This window comes from Eumetopias jubatus, unplaced genomic scaffold, assembly GCF_037043125.1.
Source record: "Eumetopias jubatus isolate StellerSeaLion01/CBP00866 unplaced genomic scaffold, mEumJub1_p1.0 scaffold_4, whole genome shotgun sequence".
NCBI lineage: Eukaryota > Metazoa > Chordata > Mammalia > Carnivora > Otariidae > Eumetopias > Eumetopias jubatus.
Genome location: NW_028274810.1, coordinates 138,879,908 through 138,901,258, shown reverse-complemented (window position 1 = coordinate 138,901,258; position 21,351 = coordinate 138,879,908). Strand labels below are relative to the sequence as shown.

At 33.7% G+C, this 21,351-nt stretch overlaps 1 protein-coding gene across 8 annotated transcripts in view; it reads left to right on the top strand.

Moving 5' to 3' along the window:
• Positions 1 to 21,351, top strand: part of OXR1 (oxidation resistance 1) — a 365,575-nt gene that overhangs the window by 338,297 nt on the left and 5,927 nt on the right. For 4 of the 8 annotated variants that reach the window (XM_028109391.2, XM_028109432.2, XM_028109400.2 and 1 more), the window contains 5 exons: positions 9,606 to 9,686; positions 11,517 to 11,642; positions 12,390 to 12,542; positions 14,330 to 14,425; positions 16,204 to 16,277. In XM_028109391.2, the coding sequence (XP_027965192.1) occupies positions 9,606 to 9,686; positions 11,517 to 11,642; positions 12,390 to 12,542; positions 14,330 to 14,425; positions 16,204 to 16,277 (530 nt within the window). Of the gene's footprint in view, positions 173 to 9,605; positions 9,687 to 11,516; positions 11,643 to 12,389; positions 12,543 to 14,329; positions 14,426 to 16,203; positions 16,278 to 21,351 lie in introns of all 8 variants that reach the window. The other 4 variants (XM_028109416.2, XM_028109408.2, XM_028109441.2 and 1 more) reach the window with 3 other exon arrangements.

The window sequence follows — 21,351 nt, the reverse complement described above, 5'->3', positions numbered from 1 at the left end:
ACTGTAGTAGGGCTCTTGTGCTGAAATTTATCTTTAACAGAGGAAGAATGCTTTTTAAAACAGTCCTTATGAGATTTGGTATAACTTAATTTGCTCTGGAAAGGAAATGTCTCGTCTCTGGTATGGGAAAAAAGGGAGAAGACATCAGCCAATTAATCATAAATACACTCTGGTAAATTTTAGTCAATGCTTTCAATTTCTCTGTTTATTAGTCTTTATGGTGACATGATGCAAAATTATACAATTTCTGAAAGTTTAAGCAGAGGGAATATTTGTAGAATACAAAGTTGTATGATTACAGAAAAGTACCTTTAAGTTTTTTTCTGCTAATCCTAAATATCTTCAAAAAGGAAATGAATAAGAAACTAATTTTGTTTTATAAAAGTATTTTGGCTTTCCTATTTTACATCAACAGGAAATTATCAAATTTTTACTGCTGCCTTAATTTCTTGTAGGAAAATATTCAGAATTTTTTTTCTTAAAAATAAATTGAGTAGAACAATCAGAGTGAATTAACTTTAATTTTTATTGACTGGATCCCAAACTAGATAAATTTATAACATTGTATCTTAAGACAATTATTTTAGTAATCTTGAGAAAAGGCTTTTTTAAGCTATCCTAAAAATTTCCAGCAGTGCTACCTAATACAAAACTTTAAAAGGTACTCTCTCTAGTATCTTTTAAAAGATACTAGAAAAATCTCAACCTTACTATTTTGAGAATCCTGTTATTTTTCAGTAAAAATATGTGTGCATTATTTGTTAGAAAATGTATTGCCAGATCTTTCTGTGTGATTTAGGATTATAACTTGCCTTATGAATATTAATTTTTATTTTTACTGTAATTGTGGGTAATTTAAATAAAGCTAGATAAATACTTAGAACCAAGAATGACTTTGGAAGATGCCCCCAAAGCAGCTTGCCACCTATAAATGTTAAGCATGTAAAAATACCAAAGTTATTTCAACTGGTGTTTTTATTGGGTTTGAGCGTACTTTGTTATGTCTTTTTATGTTTAAGTTGAATAATTTCAAATTTTTGTTCATGTGATACATCAGCACAGAGGGATGTAGGCATCTGAAATGATTTAATTTGTTAAAATTGTGACCAGATTTATCAGAATAGCCAGTTAACACAGCTTTTTTTTTTTTTAACCAAGAACAGTGGAGCATTCATGTATTTTTTGATTTGCAGTTCAAATAAGTGTTTATAATTAGTTTGCTAAGACTTTAATCTGTTATAAATACAGGCAAAACAAATTGTGCATGTTTTGAATTTTATGGATCATCATAATGTGCATCACAAACTTACCACACTCAACATTTCCTGTTTTTACCCTTATAGGAGGCTATTATGTGGTTTTGTCAGATAGGAGTGAAAGGTTCTCATTGGTCTTCAGCTCTGTCCATACATATAGTTTATATATTATTACATTCAGCCTTCACAGTAACCTTGCAGAATCAGCATTACTCCCCATTTTAAAGATGAGGAAACAGGTGTGAAGTGGTTACTGAACTAAGCTGTCATGGAGCACAGAGAGCTTGACTGTCATATTCTTTACTTCACCAGGATGTATTTCAGAGGTTTTAAAAATGGGACAGTACAGTGTGATGTGCTTTGATGTGTAGACAAGTTCAGGTTCAGGTTTTCTAGCTGTTTTCCTTATAGTGGATACCCTAGTAGCTGTAAGGCAGGAAAAAAGCTTAAGAAAATAAGGCTTAGAAGGATAGCAATTCTTATTTTGTAGTTTGAGATTCCCTAATAAGATTTTGCCTGAAAAGGGATTCTTGTGCTTTAAAACAAAAAACAGAAAATGATTCTTACAGAATAACAAATATTTTGTAGCTTTTCACAATTCATCATATCTTTACTCAACTGATTAGAATGGTATCTGAGACCTCATATAGGTCTTATAGCTAGTATTAATATGGCTATGTATTTACGTAAATCAGGACAACTTTCTAAATGCTCATGTATATAGTATCATATTTCACCTTACAGTAACTCGGTGTTAACCAGATGTAGATTATTTTCATTTTACAGATGAGTTAATTTAAGGCTCAGAGACATTAACTAATAACTAATAGGTAAAATATGCTCTAAAATACATGGAATGAAGTTAAACCTTTGCCATTTAGCTTCAGTGAGAACCATATTGATCAAGCATGCTTAACTTTCCTGTCTTTATTTTTTTAAGGCCAGTTTAGAGCTTATTCTGACAAGCAACCTAAACTTTAATTTCTAACTATTTATTTGAAACTATTTATATATTTATTGTAACCATATACTGTATCCTGGCTTTTTAGTATCTGTTAATAAATTGTAATTTGCTTGAATGTTATAAGCCTATTTTATAATAAGAATTTAGGGTTAATCAGATTAAAGTCACAAATCATTAAATATAGCAACATTGTTTTATCTCTATCCACATTTCATTATTTTAGTCAGCTCTTTTTTATATTTAGGCCTTCATATGTGACAAGACAGATTTTTTTTGTACTTAGGCTTTCATGTATGAAAACAGGAGAAAAAAATCCCATGATAACTTATTTACATGTTTGCAAGAATAAGTCCATAAGAAGAGCTACTTTAAATGTAAAAAATCTTCCAGTGACCTTAGCTCAAGGTAATATTCATGTTAATGAGAAAAATAATTATTTCTAATGCTGTATACTGATAACACTGTATTATTCTAAACACTTACCATCATTTAATCCTCATTGTGAAAATTGCTACTCTCATCTCCGTTTTAAGAAACAAAGGCAGTCACACTACAACCAATAAGGGTCAGAGCCATGGTTTGAATCCAGGCATTCTGGCTTTAGTCTGTGCCCTTAAATTCTTTACTCTCTCTCAAAATCTTCACAACATAACCAGGGGAAGGGAATTAGCATTTATTTTGTGTATTTAATGTTTCAGTGTTTATTTTGATATATGTCTTACATATATTATCATGTATTCCTCATAAAGTGCTTAAAATATTTCTGTTTGAAAGACATAAAATGGAGAGATTAAAAGCAGTTGCTCAAGTTCACAAAACTAGTAAAAAGCAGAATTAAAATTAAGGCAGAGGTCTGTATCCAAACCCAGTATTCTTTCTGCTAGACTGTGTTGCCTACCTGTAGTACCTATTTACAGGAAATTTATTAATTAGTATTTATATACATCTTATTGTATGTAAAACATCTGCTTTCTAGTCAACCTCATTGAAAAGATATATGCATATATATTCAGTGTAGAATATTTTTTCTTCATTTGACTTAGTAGTTGAAAAGCATATTTATTGTATATGCAAGTTAGGAGACATAATAATAAAATGAGTATCTATGATCCCACTACCCAACTTAAGAACTACAGCATTACCAAAGCAGTTGTATCAGCCTGTATGTTCTTTCTCTGTGTCATTTCATGTTTTCCCCAAATTGGTAACCACCTCTCCAAATTTTGTTATCCTTCCCCTACTTTTTTCTAATTAATAGATTTTATTTTTGAAGCAATTTTAGGTTTATAGAAAAATTGAATGGAAAGTACAGAGTTCCCATATACCCCTCCCCCCACCAACACACACTGTTGTGTATATCTTTGTATTGGTATGGTGTACTTGTTACAATTTATGAACTAATATTATACGTTATTATCACCCAAAGTCCATAGTTTACCTTAAGGTCTAGTCTTTCTGTTGTACATTCTATGGAATGACATACCATTATAGGATGATACAGGATTGTTTCACTACCCTGTAAGTTCCCTGTGCTGCCTCTATTTATCCCTCTTTACCTGAATACCTAGTAACCACTGATCTTTTTCTTGTTTCTGTGGTTTTGCCTTTTCCAGAGTATCATATAGTTGCCATCACACAATATGTAGACTTTTCAGAATGGCTTTTCACTTAGTAAGATACATGTAAAGTTTCTTACTGTCTTTTAATGGCTTGATTGCTCATTTATTTTTAGTGCTGACTTAATATTCTGTTGTCTGGATGTATCCTTTCTCCTCTTTAAGGATATCTTAGTGGGCACCTGGGTGGCTCAGTTGGTTAAGCGACTGCCTTCAGCTCAGGTCATGATCCTGGAGTCCTGGGATTGAGTCCCACATCGGGCTCCCTGCTCAGCAGGGGGTCTGCTTCTCCCTCTGACCCTCTTCCCTCTCGTGCTCTCTGTCTCTCATTCTCTCTCTCTCAAATAAATAAATAAAATCTTAAAAAAAAAAGGATATCTTAGTTACTTCCAAGTTTTGACACTTAAAAAGCTGTTTTACATGCAGATTTTGTGTGAATATAAGTTTTCAAATCATTTGGGTTAAATACCAAGGAGCATGATTGCCAGATTTAATAAGATTATAATCGTTTAGTTTTGTAGCAATCTACCAGACTTTTCCAAAGCGGCAGTACCATTTTCCACTGTACCAACAGTAAATGAGAATTCCTTTTGCTCCACCACTCACCAGCATTGATGTTGTCAGTGCTTTCGATTTTAGCCATTCTAAATAGGTATGTAGTAGTATCCCATTTTAATTTGTATTTCCCTGATGATGTATGATATTGAACATCTTTTCATATTCTTCTTTGCCATCTGTATATCTTCTTTGGTGAGGTGTCCAGATGTTTAGTTCATGAGTTGGGAAATATTTCATCTGCCTCTATTTTCTAGAAGAAACTGTAGAGAATTAGCATAATTTCTTCCTTAAGTGTTTGATAGAATTTATCAGTGAATCCCTCTGGATTCACTCCAAATGCTCCAGAGCTAGAGATCATAACTTTCTTTGTAAGTACAGAGTACAGGGTCAGCTACCATAGTATATGCATTGTTGCTTTGCAAAAAGTCAGTATAATAACAGTGGCACAAATGGAAATCTGTCCAGTTTATCTGTTTTTTTTTTTTTTTATTCTTATGTCTTTCTTAGCTTCCAACAAGTTTGCATAGCTTTTTATAGTATCTTGATGTTTCTGGTAACTAATTCATTTTAGTTGGCTAGAATTGTGCCTCATACTTCCTGTTTTGGAAGATTAGTAATTATTAATTAAATTTCTTTAATCAATATAGGCCTACTCAGTTGATCTGTTTTTTTTTCTTGTGTAAGTTTTGGTGGTTTGTCTCTTTCAAGGAATTGATCGATTTCATCTAGGTTATCAAAGTTGTGGGTATTGAGTCATTTATAATATTCCTTCGTTCTTTTAATATCCATGAGATCAATAGTGATGGCCCCTCTTCATTTCTGATATAATTCATTTCTTCCTTCTTTTAGTTAGCTTGGCTAGAGGTTTATCAATTTATTGACCTTTTCAAAAACTGGCTTTTTGTTTCATCGATTTTTCTCTTTTGCATTTCTGTTTTCAATCTCATTGATTTCTGCTCTCATTTTTTTATTTTCTTCTACTTCAGATTTAATTTGTTCTTATTCTAGTTTCCTAAGATGGAAGCTTAGATTATTGATTTTAGATATTTTCTTATATATGCATTCTATGCTATAAATTTTCCTCTAACTCCTGTCTTCACTGCATCCCAAAATTTCAGTACTTTGGAACTTTTCTTCGTCTAGTTCAAAACATTTAAAATTTCTCCCGGGACTTTTTTGACTGCATTAATTAGAAATGTGTTGTTGAAAAGTATTTGGGGATTTTCCCACTATTTCTCTGTTAAAATTTCTAGTTAATTCCGTTGTGGTCTGAGAGCATACTTTTTATGATACCTATTTGTTAAGGTATGTGTTATGGACCAGAATGTGGTCGATCTTAATGTTCCACGTGAGTTTGAGATGAATGTGTGTTCTGTTGTTGTTGGATGACATGTATATTAGATCCATGTTAATTAGATCCAGTTAATGGGGTGTTTTTCAGTTTGACTCTGTTCTTACTGATTTTCTGCCTGCTGGATTTGTAAATAACTGATAGAGGAGCTTTGAAGTCTCCAACTGTAATAGTGGATTTATATATTTCAAGATTATGTAATGAGTATTCTTTTCCCCTGACATACTAGGGAGAAAATAAGATTATTCACTTTTTGAGATTCACTTCTTATATTTACTGTTCCAAAAAGCTAAAGCAACATATAGATAGTGTAATTGAATGGTTTTGAGTGGCTAACAGGTTTCTTTTTGACTAAAAGAACAGTGAATAGATCTGCCTTCTCATGAAAATCTGAATCACCTGCAAATATATTTAAGAGGAAGTAATTGTAAATACAGATTTATTCAAAACTTTGATAATATGTTCTATTTTCAGTTCGCTGTGGATTACATCTCTTTTTCTCCTCTATTTCTGTTTTGTGGGCAAATTTATGATTCTCTGCTTCTTTTATACCTTATTTATTACAGTCCCATGAAGTGTTATTTTGAAAGCAGTAGTTTAGGGCAAAAAGGAGCAAAGTTTTAACATAATCCAGGTCTTATTTTGTAATAAAGACATTGTTGTGTATGTATAGAACAGAACAGAAGGTTATATGATTTGAAGCATGATGTTGTATGCCTTTTTGTTAGCTACTGCAACTTAGATTTCCTCCATATTTTTGGGTACCAAAGTAAGTATAAATGGCATTGATTAGGTAGTATTTGTCTTTCTACTCCATTTCCCTTTACTGAGGAACAAAAGTAAGGAGTCAGTAAGGAATAAAAATGGCACATTCACAGCTATCTACCAGACTTTTGTTAGTTTGCCAGGAAGTTGGGGGAAGGGAGGCTCTGTTTTGTGGGGTAATCTCGGGGAAATACCGAACATCCTGGAAGGAGGACTATTAGACCCTAGCATTGGTCTTTATGTTTAGAAGAACATGTTCTTACTCATGGAACTGACAGAAACTGTACGTTTTCTCTAACTTTAGCTTTTGTTCTGTACTGGTTGTTGTTGTTGTTGTTAGTCCCTTTGTAATAGAGATGGGTGGATTTAATGCTGTCCCTACATTTGTATTCTGTGAAAATAAATGCTTAGGGAAGCACTTTCTCTGTGTGAGAGTCCTTTGTCAGACTGAAAAGACTGGAGAGTAGCACTTAATTCTGTAGAGGTCATAGTGCTCAGTTCCTACAGCGGGGTTTTGGCAGTGTATGGAAACGACTTTATTCCTCAAGAAATGATTCTAGCAAGACAGTGAATATACTTTTAATTGAAGCTAGTTTCTTCAAAGTCTGCACCCTTAATAATTGGGAGTATGGTGTAGGACATTTTGTAGAGATGTGTCCATTTTCTACTTAGGTTTAATCTTTTGGGTAAATAAATTCTGTACATGGAGTATGATTTACCAAAGGGATAAAAATTAATTTAAGACTAATTCAGTTCCATCATATATACTAAGAATCTGTATCTCTTTATTCATTTATTTTGAGAAGATGACGTATGTTTCCGTACTCATTCGATTTCACACCCTTTTTCTTTATTAAATTACAGACTCTTTTGATGGTTTTTTTGTATCTTCATTTATCACAGCCTGAGTAAATAGGATTGAGGAAATGATGGGTTTTTAAGTCCCAAAATACAGTTTTTTACAAAAAAAGTATGAATGAGAAAAGGTAGATTTGTGACATTAAAAAGAAACTATGACTTTCCCAAATGTTATAAGCTTATATTTAGGATGGCAGCTAGTTCATGGTTCCCTCAGTGATACCTCCTACTCAGTGATGTTGATATGGTTATGCTTGTAAGTGATTCCTTTTGTGAGCATAATTTAATTTTACTTCCAGCAAAGAACTGTGTTTAATATGGTAAAAGAAGGAGCTTTAATACAAATAAGTGTAAACGTGGTAACCAGAAGGATAGAAGGAATGCAGAGGAGTAGATAAGTCATATAATTTGAAAACTCTGGCTAGGAGACTTGATCAGATTGAATACCCTGGGAAAAAGAAAGAAAAATACAGCTGGCCATTTAATATTTTGTGGAGATTTCTTTTGCTGGTCATAGAAAAACAAGGCTGTGATTTTTTAATTTTTAAGCTCTAATTTCTCTTTCATCTTTATTGAAAATGTTTTTGTTCTTAATTGAAAAGGATTTAATATTCTTATCTAATCCTGAAATTTAAAATTAATTTCAGAAGAGTCATAGTATACAAGATAGTTGAGCTCTCAAAACTGAAATATTTTAATATCCATAAATAAATAAGGAAGCTGTTCAGAGGGTAATTGGTGAAAAATGATTAAGCAAAAGTAATGTTAGTAATAGTAGCTATTATTTACTATGTGCTGGACACTATACTCAATCCTTTATTATGTGCATTTTATGTCTTCATTTTTTTTCATAAAAAATGTATTTTGTATGTGGTCTTATTATTTCCATTGTTTTATGGAGGAAAAAAAAGGGTCCAAACTCGGATCCATCTGATCCTCTAGGGCTCTAGAGATCATAACCATTTTAGGTTTCTTTGTAAGTTGGGTGAATTATCACATTGCATGCATTGTTGATTTGTAAAAGTCAATATTATGACAAAATAGAAGTCTGTCCAGTTTCTTTTCCTTTTTACTATTCGCATGTCTTTCATAGATTTCAACAGGTTTTTATAACTTGTCAGTTACCCTGATGTTAATGGGTCGTTAATTTATTTTAGTTGGCTGAAACAAGAGCTTTTTAAAACCTAGGTTAGAAGTCATCTCTTCCAAGCCAGTGGTTCAACTGCGTTGATCACAAGAGCAATCTGTCATAGCTCAGGAGAGTCAGCACATATTTATTGGCACAACCAGAGTTCACTATATTATGGTTTCTGTTTTAGGAATTAGGTCATGATCTGAGAAAGCTGTAGCTGTTGTTATCAACCTGAGGAAACTTGTCTGTTTTTGTGGATTTTTTATAATAATGTTCCTCTTCATATATGGCTTTCAACTTCATTATACAAGAGACTGGTCTAGGCAATTATAGAAGATAATTTTTCTTAGGAATTCAGAATGTAGGAAAGTCATTAAGATTTGGTCACAGATAACTGTTGCAGTACCAACCATAAAGAAATAATATAAAGACAAAAACTGAAGTCATGTAGAAAGACTAAAGTAGACATGTCTGAGAAGGTACTGTTGATTAGGTACACTTTTGAAAATCTAATTTTTACTTTCTAGAGCTTATTTTTCTTACTACCTTAGGTTTTAATGTACTTCATTTCTTATTCTTGCTCCCTCCCTTTTTTTCTGATACAGATCATATGGAGTGGGTATGTTTCTCACCTTTGCCTAGAAGAAATTCTTCCAGCATTTCCATTAGGATAAACGTTTGAGCTAAACTGATTTGGAGGAGAGAGTTGAAACTACCTTTTCTTTGTAAAATGCCCACCATTATGATTTTAGATGTTGTCTTCAATGTTATCTTTGATGTTAGCAAAGCATGTTGTTTTCTGTAGTGATTCTTTATAAGCAGCTATAATTCTATTTATTCAGTCAAATTCTGTCTTATGAAGCAGTTCATAAACCTTATATTGTGAACGAGTTGGATGTAGCGGTTTTAAACTCATTCATGTGTATTTCGCTGTAGCTTGATATCGGTATCTCCTGGATTTTCAGCATGGAGTGGGGAAAGAAACCCTGATTACAGTTCTCTTTCTCCATTTAAGTTTCTCCATTTGTTTTGTTTTGTTTTGTTTTGTTTTGGCTCTTTTTCTCAACTGTCAGTGGAATTATTGTCTTCCTGTCTCCATATTCAGGTAGTATCAGTGGCTGAGTATCACCGCAGGATCGATGCTCTAAATACTGAAGAACTACGCACACTCTGCAGACGTCTCCAGGTGCCCCATTCAGTAGTTTAAACCCCTCCGGAGATTGAATACTCCGTTTTTAGTGTCTTTTGTCAGGGCAAATCTCATTTTTAAAGGATTTGTTTTGACTGCAGCACTAAAATAGCCCATCAGAAAATTCCTTTTTGTATTAAAGAGTACGGTTTTGCCTTGAAGAGCTCTAGGATTATCTTTTCTGTCATCTTTTCATTTTAAAAATATTCAGAGGAATTTTCTGTCACTGTAGAACTGTTCTTAGTACTGTGTGTTTCTTAGAGCAATGAGGAATGTTCATTTAATTTTAAAATTGGAAGAATGTTTTGGGTTTGAGGTTAAATCTTTACTAAATAGAATCTGAAAGATGAAGTACTATCAGACAATTGAAAACCTTTTAATGAATACCAAGACTTAAATATTTTCTCTTCTTTAAGGTTATTTCAGTTGTATCAACCTCACATCAAATATTTTAATGAGATAAATTGTTTTTGTTTTTGAGGTATTCCTGGTTGGATGAGAAATACTTTGGAATAATATACCCTAGACATCAGAACTAGATAAATTATTTAAAATTCCATGAAATAATCTTGTGATTTTTTTTTAATAACAAGAAAGTGATACAGTTGAACTCATTTTTCAGTTTTGTGTATTATTGTGTGTTTTCCTCTTCTTACTAAGATATGCTTTCATGGCTGTGCTAGAACTACTGATTTTTGTCTTTTCTTTTAATGCTTCTTATGCTGCCTTTGATTTTTTTTTAACCTTTCACATCATCAGAATAAGGGTAAAACATGCTGATGATGTGAAAGAATTAATATAGTTTAACTTCTCATCAAAAAGCAATACAGTTCTAGGACATGTATTGGTTGAAAATATATGCTATTTAGGTTTGGTAAGAAATCTGTTAAAGGACAAAATAGTTTAGCAGGATTTCATTCTTAATGGAATCAGTCGCTGTGCATTGCTGCATTTTAGTTATCTGCTCCAATAGAATTTTCCAACTTAAAAGTTTCATCAATAGTTATATTTTATATCTTTTATTTCCTAATATTGCATTTATATATGAAAATTAATAGTGGTACTTTATAATTTATTAATAAAATATGAAAAAGTATCAACAGAATAGATTGTATCTGACTTTGAGTTAATTGACATTTTTATCGTTTTAAGAATATCAGTGAGATCATTTCCATCATGCAAAACCATATATTCTTTTTTAATGCATCACATTTATCTAGTTTTTAAAATATAGTTATGAAAAAATTAAATCTATTGTATGGTCCAACTCGATTAAAAAAAGTGTTTTGAAAATAAAATTAAGGAAGGCATTTTCTAAGTAATGGTAATTTTTCAGTGAAGCAAATAAATCTATGTATGCACACATACTGATGAAAATTATACTTTTTATTGGATCATTCCTTAAAATTTTGGCACCCAGAAAGTTTTCTTAATTATTTTTGGCAAATTTTATGTTTACCGTGAAAAAAATCCCACATATTTTAAATAGCACAGACAAATAGCAAGCTAGCTGGCTCACTTTTGCCCTTCAACAGGAAAATTAAAGTTTGCATGTGACTTTTCCTTTCACACAGAAATATGGGTGTTAATCATTATCTTTCCATCATATAGTGGTTGAGAAAAATGTCTGTTTATAGTTAAAAAATCTTTTTCTACATTGGATATACTATTGTTATTTGATGGAGCATCTTTTGCCTTCTAAAATCCTAAATTAAAGTTTTAGCCCACTTTTTTAAGGTACAAAGTTTTATTTCTCTCAAAAGGCAGAAATTGTTTAATGCATGTTGCAATTTTATATTAACGTGCTGCTGCTGTTTACTTCTTTAGATTACTACAAGAGAAGACCTAAATTCAAAGCAGATTGCTCCATTGAAAGCAGACCTGGAGTCTGAATCTTTTCGACCAAACCTAAGTGATCCCAGTGAACTCTTACTGCCAGATCAAATTGAAAAGGTATAACATACCCACATATGTGCATTTCTGAGTGTGTGCCTGTAAGAGTAAAACAGCATCTTTTCGGTTGTTTTCAACACTAAAGAAGCAGGGTTACTGCTATTAGTCTTCCTTTCCTGTGAATAAAAGTAAACAATATATAGCAACTAGTGTAAAAGATGATGTTAGGAGCAGACATTAAAATAAATGATAGCAGTTTAGATGAGATGTTGTAATAGCCAGAATTTTAATTTCTTACTCTACTAGTTACTCGTTTTCTGTGATTATCTGATGTAGTTTTTTACAACCCCTACAGGAGTTGGATACTCTTACTGTGTGTATTTTATGAATGAAAAAATTTAGGCATAAAGAAATTTAGTATCTTGTTCAAAGTCACACAGCTATAAAATGTTGAAGCTTGATTTCTAGGGCCCATTATTTGAGAAGTTGTTAATAATTAAGCTAACAGTCCATTCAGTATTTTTGTTAATACAGAGGGTGAAAACAATAAGTAATCCCTATTTTTTGTCTCTCTTCTAATTCGTGTCTTGTTTGGCATGTTCCTTTCTTTTCCTGGTGAGCAATTACTATTTCATGCTGAGAAATGTACAATTATTCTTCAGGCATCTCTGTATCTTTGAGAATAATCTCTCCTGTTATTTTTGTAGCCTATATTTTATGAAGTACCATTACATTTCAGCTGACATTACTATCTTGCACATTGACAATAAGCTATCAAGTAAAATATTAACATTTTATTTCTCAAAGCTTACCAAGCATCTTCCACCAAGAACAATTGGCTATCCATGGACTCTTGTATATGGCACCGGGAAGCATGGCACAAGCTTGAAGACCCTTTATCGAACAATGACAGGTTTAGACACCCCAGTGCTGATGGTGATTAAAGACAGTGATGGGCAGGTATGAAAAATAACTACATGGACACCTTACCCTTTAAGAGATTACAGTAAAAATAACATTTAATATATTTTTTGATAATTATTTTCATTACATTTTTATTAAGCTTAACTGATAATTTTATTGAGTACTTCTAATATATATACAAGGCATTTTTGAGTGCTACAGAGGATAGATATGAGCATGAATCATTAAAGGGATTATAGTCTGGTAAAAAACATTTAAGTGTACCAATATCTCCTGGAACAAGCAAAATATGCCAGATGCAGTGAGAACCTAGAGAAAGCAGAAGGGGTGTTCATATCTATCTGGACAGGTAAGAATGAAGTTCATGGAAAGGGTGAAAATTGATGAGTCTTGAAGCATGGGTTAAAGTTTTGAAAGTTAAAGAGAATTGTGTGAGGATGCTACCAAGAACAAAACCATAGGTAAGCAAGAGACATATTGGTTTGTTCCTGAAACATCAAGTTCAGGTCAGTCCAGATTGGAGAGTAATGAGAGGATGAAATAGCAATATTAATTTAAAAAACAAAGCACTACTACTATTGACACCTTTATTGTGCTTTTCCCACACATTTGACCAATCATTGATAGGCATTATCTTATTTAATCATCAAAGCCCTATGAGATTGATAGTTTTATGATCACTGTTCTAAGGAAGAGTTAACTATGACTAAAAGAATTTCATCAGCTTCCCCAAAGTTAAACACCCAGTAAAGGGTAATTGCAGCACGAAAATGAAAGAACTGCTTACTACATGCCACAGCATAGATAAGTGTCACAAATGTAATAATTGAGTTGAAAATCAGACACTAAGGAGTAACTATCTTATGAATGCATTTAAGGAAAGTTTATAAATAGGCAAAACAAATATATGGTATTCAGGCTATTTAGCGTCCCTTTGGAAAGTGGATGTGGTGATGCAGAGGAGGCACAAGGACAGCTTCTGAAGTGCTGATGATGTTCTGTTTCTTGATCTAAATGAAGGTTAAATGGGACTTTCTTTGTGATAATTCCACCTTGAGCTGTGTATTTATATAAAATGTGTATATATATATATGTATGACATATACCTTTTAATAAAACCTATTTTAAAAATTGAGACTGTCAAAGTAGATTTATCAGTATATTATCAAAAATTAAGATTATAAAAGTGACTATAGAAATTATCTGTAAAACTCTCTACATTCCCATTTTATCATGTGGAAACTTAGACCCAGAGCGTTGAAATAACTTGTCCCAGTTCCTTATTCACTCATTCTTTTTTTAGGTTATTTATGTTGCGTGTTTTGTTCTGTGTAAGAGCATAGCATTACAGGTCCAAGCACTTCAGGCCAGAGACCTTCCCTCATGGGATTTATTGTCTAATGAGGACAAAAAGAGCATATACCTTTTTAGTAGTAGAACGTTTACCCACGTAGAAGGGTTTTTGCTTTCCTAAATCCTGTAATCCCACTGTAACGTGTTATCCTTATTGTACATGCATTGTGCATATAAGTTCTCCTAAAATGTGATAATCACTTTTTAAGATTGTTAATTGTTAAAATAAGCATCCTTTCAGATTTCAAAACTAGGAAAAATTTCCCATTGAGAAACTAATATGCTTTGTACTTCACAATAATGCAAATTTTATAACAGCTGATCGTGTTTCCCTTTTTAAGTAGGAGGAGATAAAATTATATTACATTTCTGGGTTTTTTTGCATCTTACTTAAACCTAAATAATGAGGTAATGCTTAATGAAGCAAATTAATTGTCATGTCATTGAACATGCCTTTTTTTACTCCTTAGGTTTTTGGTGCATTAGCATCTGAGCCATTTAAAGTGAGTGATGGCTTTTATGGTACTGGAGAGACCTTTGTTTTTACGTTCTGTCCAGAGTTTGAGGTAAGGACAATTATTCCAATATTCAGTTTATAAAGAGATGGTATAATGAAAAGAACATGCACCTTGGAGTCATATACACTTGCATTTGTCTCTCATCTCTGTCTTTTGCTAACTGTAACTTAGCACTTTTTGACCATTTTGAGGTTCAACTTTCCTATGGATAGACTAGGAACCATAAATGTAACAGGGTTGTTTAAAAATTAAATGAGAATCATATATACAACACTTGGCATAGTGCCAGACATACATCATGGTCTCAGTAAAAAGTATACATCATTGTTACTGTTCTGAATTGCCATTGTGAAATTCTTAGAAACTTTCAATGACTTAAGTTGCATGATGTAAGTATTGAAAACTTAAAAAATAAATCATTTGGGTTTAAATCAGTTAATTACCTGACTTTTTCTTTATTATGGCTTGATTAATTTAAATTGAATACATTCCAATGCCAATAAGATCTAAAATGTAAAGATGTACAATGAATTTTAGTTAATATGTTGACTGTTTAAAACATTGCATGCAATTGCAGCATTTTGGGTACATTAAAATTCAGTGTGTCAAACCTTTACTTAAGAGATCTTGAAAAAAGGTTAAAGAAGTAGTCTTTAGAAATAGTTTCTATAATGAGCAGAATAGTTTCTATAATGAGCAGATAACACACTAGAAGATTTCTTAACAAACTTGTGCTTAACTAGCTTACCAGATTAGCCAGTGCTTTCCATTCCCTCATAAAACATAACCGATGCCTACAGCTAACTGGAAGTTTATAATTGTTACAGTTTTTTTTTTTTTAAGATTTATTTACCCATTTTAGAGATAAAGTGTGAGTGGGGCAGGGGTGGGGGCCGAAGGAGAGAGAGGCAGAGCAGCAGACTCCCCACTGAACATGGAGCCTGATGTGGGGCTGGATCTCACCACCCAGGAGATCATGACCTCAGCTGAAACCAGGAGTCAGGGGCTGAACCAACTGAACCACCCAGGTGCCCCTGTTACAGATTTTTTTAAGCATCAGTTGTGCTTATACTTAAATCTTTTTATGCTATTTCTACCAGATTATGTAATTAATTTAGATGTTCTGTAACTCTGAAAAAGTGAATGTTAAAGTTTATTTTATTGAAAACTATAATGAATACTTAGGAAAAAGTCGATAAAGGTGAGGTGTGCAGTGCTAGAAATTGCTGTTGTATTAGATTTAGGTAAAACTCCCATGGAAGGTTAGTAAAAAATATTTAAGAATATGAACATCTAGAAATTTTGCTCTTGGACTTAAGTGTTTTTATGTTCTCACTGTTCTTTAAAAAATTGACACTAGAAATCATAAACATATGTAGTGGGCTTATATAAGAATGATGATAGGCAAATCTGTATCCAAAGAAAAGACCTTGGCCTTATATCAAAGTATTATCAAATTAGTGTACATTTATGTTTAATGTTAAAATAAAAGTTAATGGCATCTATATCAATTTTTTAACTGATTTTATGCTTGCTTCAACTTTTTTCATTAGCCGTCCAATTCTTGATGCATACATAGAAAAGAGAAGTATGTGTAAAGAGATAATAAGATTTGAGGAATTGGAAATGAAAGTTGTGTGCTTTTAAACTTAGTCATACAAATACTGAAGCACAAAGCACCAGACCCTTCTGCCCAATCTTTTGTTCTTACTGTTATTATTCTCTTACTGTCAATCTAGGCTTTGTTAAGTACTTGGGGATTAGGAGAACTAACTCTGTATAGTGACCATTTTCATCTACATATTTAAAGCTTTTTATTTTTGTAGGTCTTTAAGTGGACAGGAGATAATATGTTTTTTATCAAAGGAGACATGGATTCACTAGCTTTTGGTGGTGGAGGGTAAGTCTCTTGAACATTTTACCATGAGATTTTTAAAGAAACTATTCATCTGTGTTATTTATAAACTCAGTTATTTTTGGAAAATTTTGACATTAGAATCTTAATTTGTATATTATGACTAAGAAAACAATGTATTTACAAGAAGGTGCTTATGTGTAGTATGTGAAACTTGATAAAATGTTTATTAATTTTAAAATGCTGTTGATTCCCTTTTGATTAAAACCCATCTTTTAGTATTTGAAAGTGAAATACACTAATACCTGAGACCTTCTCAAATTTTTTTATTGTTATGTTAATCACCATACGCTACATCATTAGTTTTTGATGTAGTGTTCCATGATTCATTGTTTGTGCATAACACCCAGTGGTCCACGCAGAATGTGCCCTCTTTAATACCCATCACCAGGCTAACCCATCCCCCCACCCCCCTCCCCTCTAGAACCCTCTCAAATGTAAAAAACCACGATGGTATGTTGTTTCTCCCAGTGTATAAAAAGATCAATTGTTTCCTTTTTATTCTACCCTGGAGACTATTTCGATTGATAGTTCAGAGAATAATAGAAATTTGTTTTCCTACCAAAAAATTGTGACACACCGTCCCCCCAGTTTTTCAGAATTTGTTTTCTTACTTCCTTTGTTTTTAATAGTATCTGTTAGTCATTAATTTGATTTGATTCTTTTGCATAGCAAGCACTATGAGAACTTTTATTTATTCATTCTGGTATCCCAGCTTCATTCAGTCTTTACAGTGTTTGGAAGTAATTGGCTCTACTTCCTGCTAGCCTAGACTTTCAAATAGTGCTTATTAGCAAATGTTGACTGCTTCTTTTGTTATTTCTCTCTGTCCTTCAGGACCAGACATAAAGTATGCTAAGTAATTCCCAGACTTAAAAAAGTATTGTTTCCCCCAACTGAGGATATATAATAATTCATTCAGGCTGCAGAATCTTGTTAGCCTGCAAGAATATTCATTATCCTGAACAATTCTAACAAATTATCTTACAACTTCTCTATAGATAGGTGTTTGGAGACATGATTTCAGTGATTAAAAAATTACCATGGTTATTATAGCCTTCTCTGAAGGACATAACCAGATAATTAAAAACCATGTTATTTTTAGTTGTTGGAATCAGCATATGTTTATATGTTCCAGTTACACCTTTTTTTATTGGTGGGGTGCAGGCAGTCATTCAGCCCTACCCCAAATGGTAATCTTACATGTGATTCAGTTAGCTCTCCAGGAAGGCCTCACAAGCAAATGGCTGATAATTTCAAGCTGTTAAGTGTACCTTGAATCTTTTTTTTTTCCCCAAAGTTGCTAGGTTATTTTTATTTATTTTTCTTATTTTAAATTTTTTATTGTTATGTTAATCACCATGCATTACATCATTAGTTTTTCATGTAGTGTTCCATGATTCACTGTTTGTGCATAATATCCAGTGCTTCACGCACAGCGTGCCCTCTTTAATACCCATAACCAGGCTAACCCATCCCCCCACCCCCTCCCCTCTAGAACCCTCAGTTTGTTTTTCAGAGTCCATCATCTCTCATGGTTCGTCTCCCCCTCCGATTTCCCCCCCTTCATTCTTCCCCTCCTGCTATCTTCTTTTTTTTTTCTTGACATATATTGCATTATTTGTTTCAGAGGTACAGATCTGTGATTCAACAGTATTACACAATTCACAGCACTCACCATAGCACATAACCTCCCCAATGTCTATCACCCAGCCACCCCCTCCCTCCCACCCCCCACCACTCCAGCGACCCTCAGTTTGTTTCCTGAGATTAAGAATTCCTCATATCAGTGAGGTCATATGATACATGTCTTTCTCTGATTGACTTACTTCACTCAGCATAACACCTTCCAGTTCTATCCACGTCGTTGCAAATGGCAAGATCTCATTCCTTTTGATGGCTGCATAATATGCCATTGTGTATATATACCACATCTTCTTTATCCATTCATTTGTCGAGGGACATCGTGGCTCTTTCCACAGTTTGCCTGTTGTGGACATTGCTGCTATAAACATTGGGGTGCATGTACCCCTTTGGATCCCTACATTTGTATCTTTGTGGTAAATACCCAATAGTGCAATTGCTGGATCATATAGTAGCTCTATTTTCAACTTTTTGAGGAACCTCCATACTGTTTTCCAGAGTGGTTGCACCAGTTTGCATTCCCACCAACAGTGTAGGAGAGTTCCCCTTTTTCCGCATCCCTGCCAACATCTGTCATTTCCTGACTTGTTAATTTTCGCCATTCTGACTGGTGTGAGGTGGTATCTCATTGAGGTTTTGATTTGGATTTCCCTGATGCCGAGCGATGTTGAGCACTATTCATGTGTCTGTTGGCCATTTGGATGTCTTCTTTGGAAAAATATCTGTTCATGTCTTCTGCCCATTTCTTGATTGGATTATTTGTTCTTTGGGTGTGGAGTTTGATAAGTTCTTTATAGATTTTGGATACTAGCCCTTTATCTGATATGTCATTTCCAAATATTTTCTCCCATTCTGTCGGTTGTCTTTTGTTTTTGTTGACTGTTTCTTTTGCTGTGCAAAACCTTTTAACTTGATGAAATCCCAAAAGTTCATTTTTCCCCTTGCTTCCCTTGCCTTTGGCGATGTTTCTAGGAAGAAGTTGCTGCAGCTGAGGTCGAAGAGGTTGCTACCTGTGTTCTCCTTTAGGATTTTGATGGACTCCTGTCTCACATCTAGGTCTTTCAACCATTTTGAGTCTATTTTTGTGTGTGGTGTAAGGAAATGGTCCAGTTTCATTCTTCTGCATGTGGCGGTCCAATTTTCCCAACACCATTTGTTGAAGAGACTGTCTTTTTTTCCATTGGACATTCTTTCCTGCTTTGTCAAAGATGAGTTGACCATAGAGTTGAGGGTCCATTTCTGGGCTCTCTATTCTGTTTCATTGATCTATGTGTCTGTTTTTGTGCCAGTACCATACTGTCTTGATGATAACAGCTTTGTAATAGAGCTGGAAGTCCGGAATTGTGATGCCGCCCGCTTTGCTTTTCTTTTTCAACATTCTTCTGCTTATTCGGGGTCTTTTCTGGTTCCATACAAATTTTAGGATTATTTGTTCCATTTCTTTGAAAAAAGTGGATGGTATTTTGATGGGGATTACATTGTGTAGATTGCTCTAGGTAGCATTGACATCTTCACAATGTTTGTTCTTCCAATCCATGAACATGGAACGTTTTTCCATTTCTTTGTGTCTTTCTCAATTTCTTTCATAAGTATTTTATAGTTTTCTGAGTACAGATCCTTTGCCTCTTTGGTTAGATTTATTCCTAGGTATCTTACGATTTTGGGTGCAATTGTAAATGGGATCGACTCCTTAATTTCTCTCTCTTCTGTCTTGTTGTTGGTGTATAGGAATGCCACTGATTTCTCTGAATTCCTGTATGAGTTCTAGCAGTTTTGGGGTGGAGTCTTTTGGATTTTCCACATAGAGTATCCTTTCATCTGCAAACAGTGAGAGTTTGACTTCCTCCTTGCCGATTTGGATGCCTTTCATTTCTTTTTGTTGTCTGATTGCTGTGCCTAGGACTTTTAATACTATGTTGAATAGCAGTGGTGATAGTGGACATCCCTGCCGCGTTCCTGACCTTAGGGGGAAAGCTCTCAGTTTTTCCCCATTGAGAATGATATTCACTGTAGGTTTTTCATAGATGGCTTTTATGATATTGTGGTATTTACCCTCTCTGCCTATACTCTGAAGAGTTTTGATCAAGAAAGGATGCTGTACTTTGTCAAATGCTTTTTCTGCATCTACTGAGAGGATTATATGGTTCTTGTTCTTTCTTTTATTAATGTATTGTATCACATTGATTGATTTGCAGATGTTGAGCCAACCTTGCAGCCCAGGGATAAATCCCACTTGGTCGTGGTGAATAATGCTTTTAATGTACTGTTGGATCCTATTGGCTAGTATTTTGGTGAGCATTTTTGCATCTGTGTTCATCAAGGATATTGGTCTGTAATTCTTTTTGATGGGGTCTTTGGATTGGGGATCAAGGTAATGGTGGCCTCATAAAACGAGTTGGAAGTTTTCCTTCCATTTCTATTTTTTGGAACAGTTTCAGAAGAATAGGTATTAATTCTTCTTTAAATGTTTGGTAGAGTTCCTCTGGGAAGCCATCTGGCCCTGGGCTTTTGTTTGTTGGGAGATTTTTGATGACTGCTTCAATTTCCTTACTGGTTATAGGTCTGTTTAGGTTTTCTATTTCTTCCTGGTTCAATTTTGGTAGTTGATACATTTGTACAAATGCATCCATTTTTCCAGGTTATCTAATTTGCTGGCATAGAGTTGCTCATAATATGTTCTTATAATTGTTTGTATTTCTTTGGTGTTGGCTGTCATCTCTCCTCTTTCATTCATGATTTTGTTGATTTGGGTCCTTTCTCTTTTCTTTTTGATAAGTCTGGCCAGGGGTTTATCAATCTTGTTAATTCTTTCAAAGAACCAGCTCCTAGTTTCGTTGATCTGTTCTGTTCTTTTGGTTTCTATTTCATTGATCTCTGCTCTGATCTTTATTATTTCTCTTCTCCTGCTGGGTTTAGGCTTTATTTGCTGTTTTTTCTCCAGCTCCTTTAGGTGTAGGGTTAGGTTGTGTATTTGAGACCTTTTCTTGTTTCTTGAGAAAGGCTTGTATTGCTATATACTTTCCTCTCAGGACTGCCTTTGCTGCATCCCAAAGATTTTGAACAGTGGTGTTTTCATTTTCATTGGTTTCCATGAATTTTTTTTAATAATTCTTTAATTTCCTGGTTGACCCATTCATTCTTTAGTAGGATGCTCTTTAGCCTCCATGTATTTGAGTTCTTTCCAACTTTCCTCTTGTGACTGAGTTCTAGTTTCAAAGCATTTTGGTCTGAAAATATGCAGGGAATAATCCCAGTCTTTTGGTACTGGTTGAGACCTGATTTGTGACCTACGATGTGTTCTATTCTGGAGAATGTTCCATGGGCACTAGAGAAGAATGTGTATTCCGTTGCTTTGGGATGGAATGTTCTGAATATGTCTGTGAAGTCCATTTGGTCCAGTGTGTCATTTAAAGTC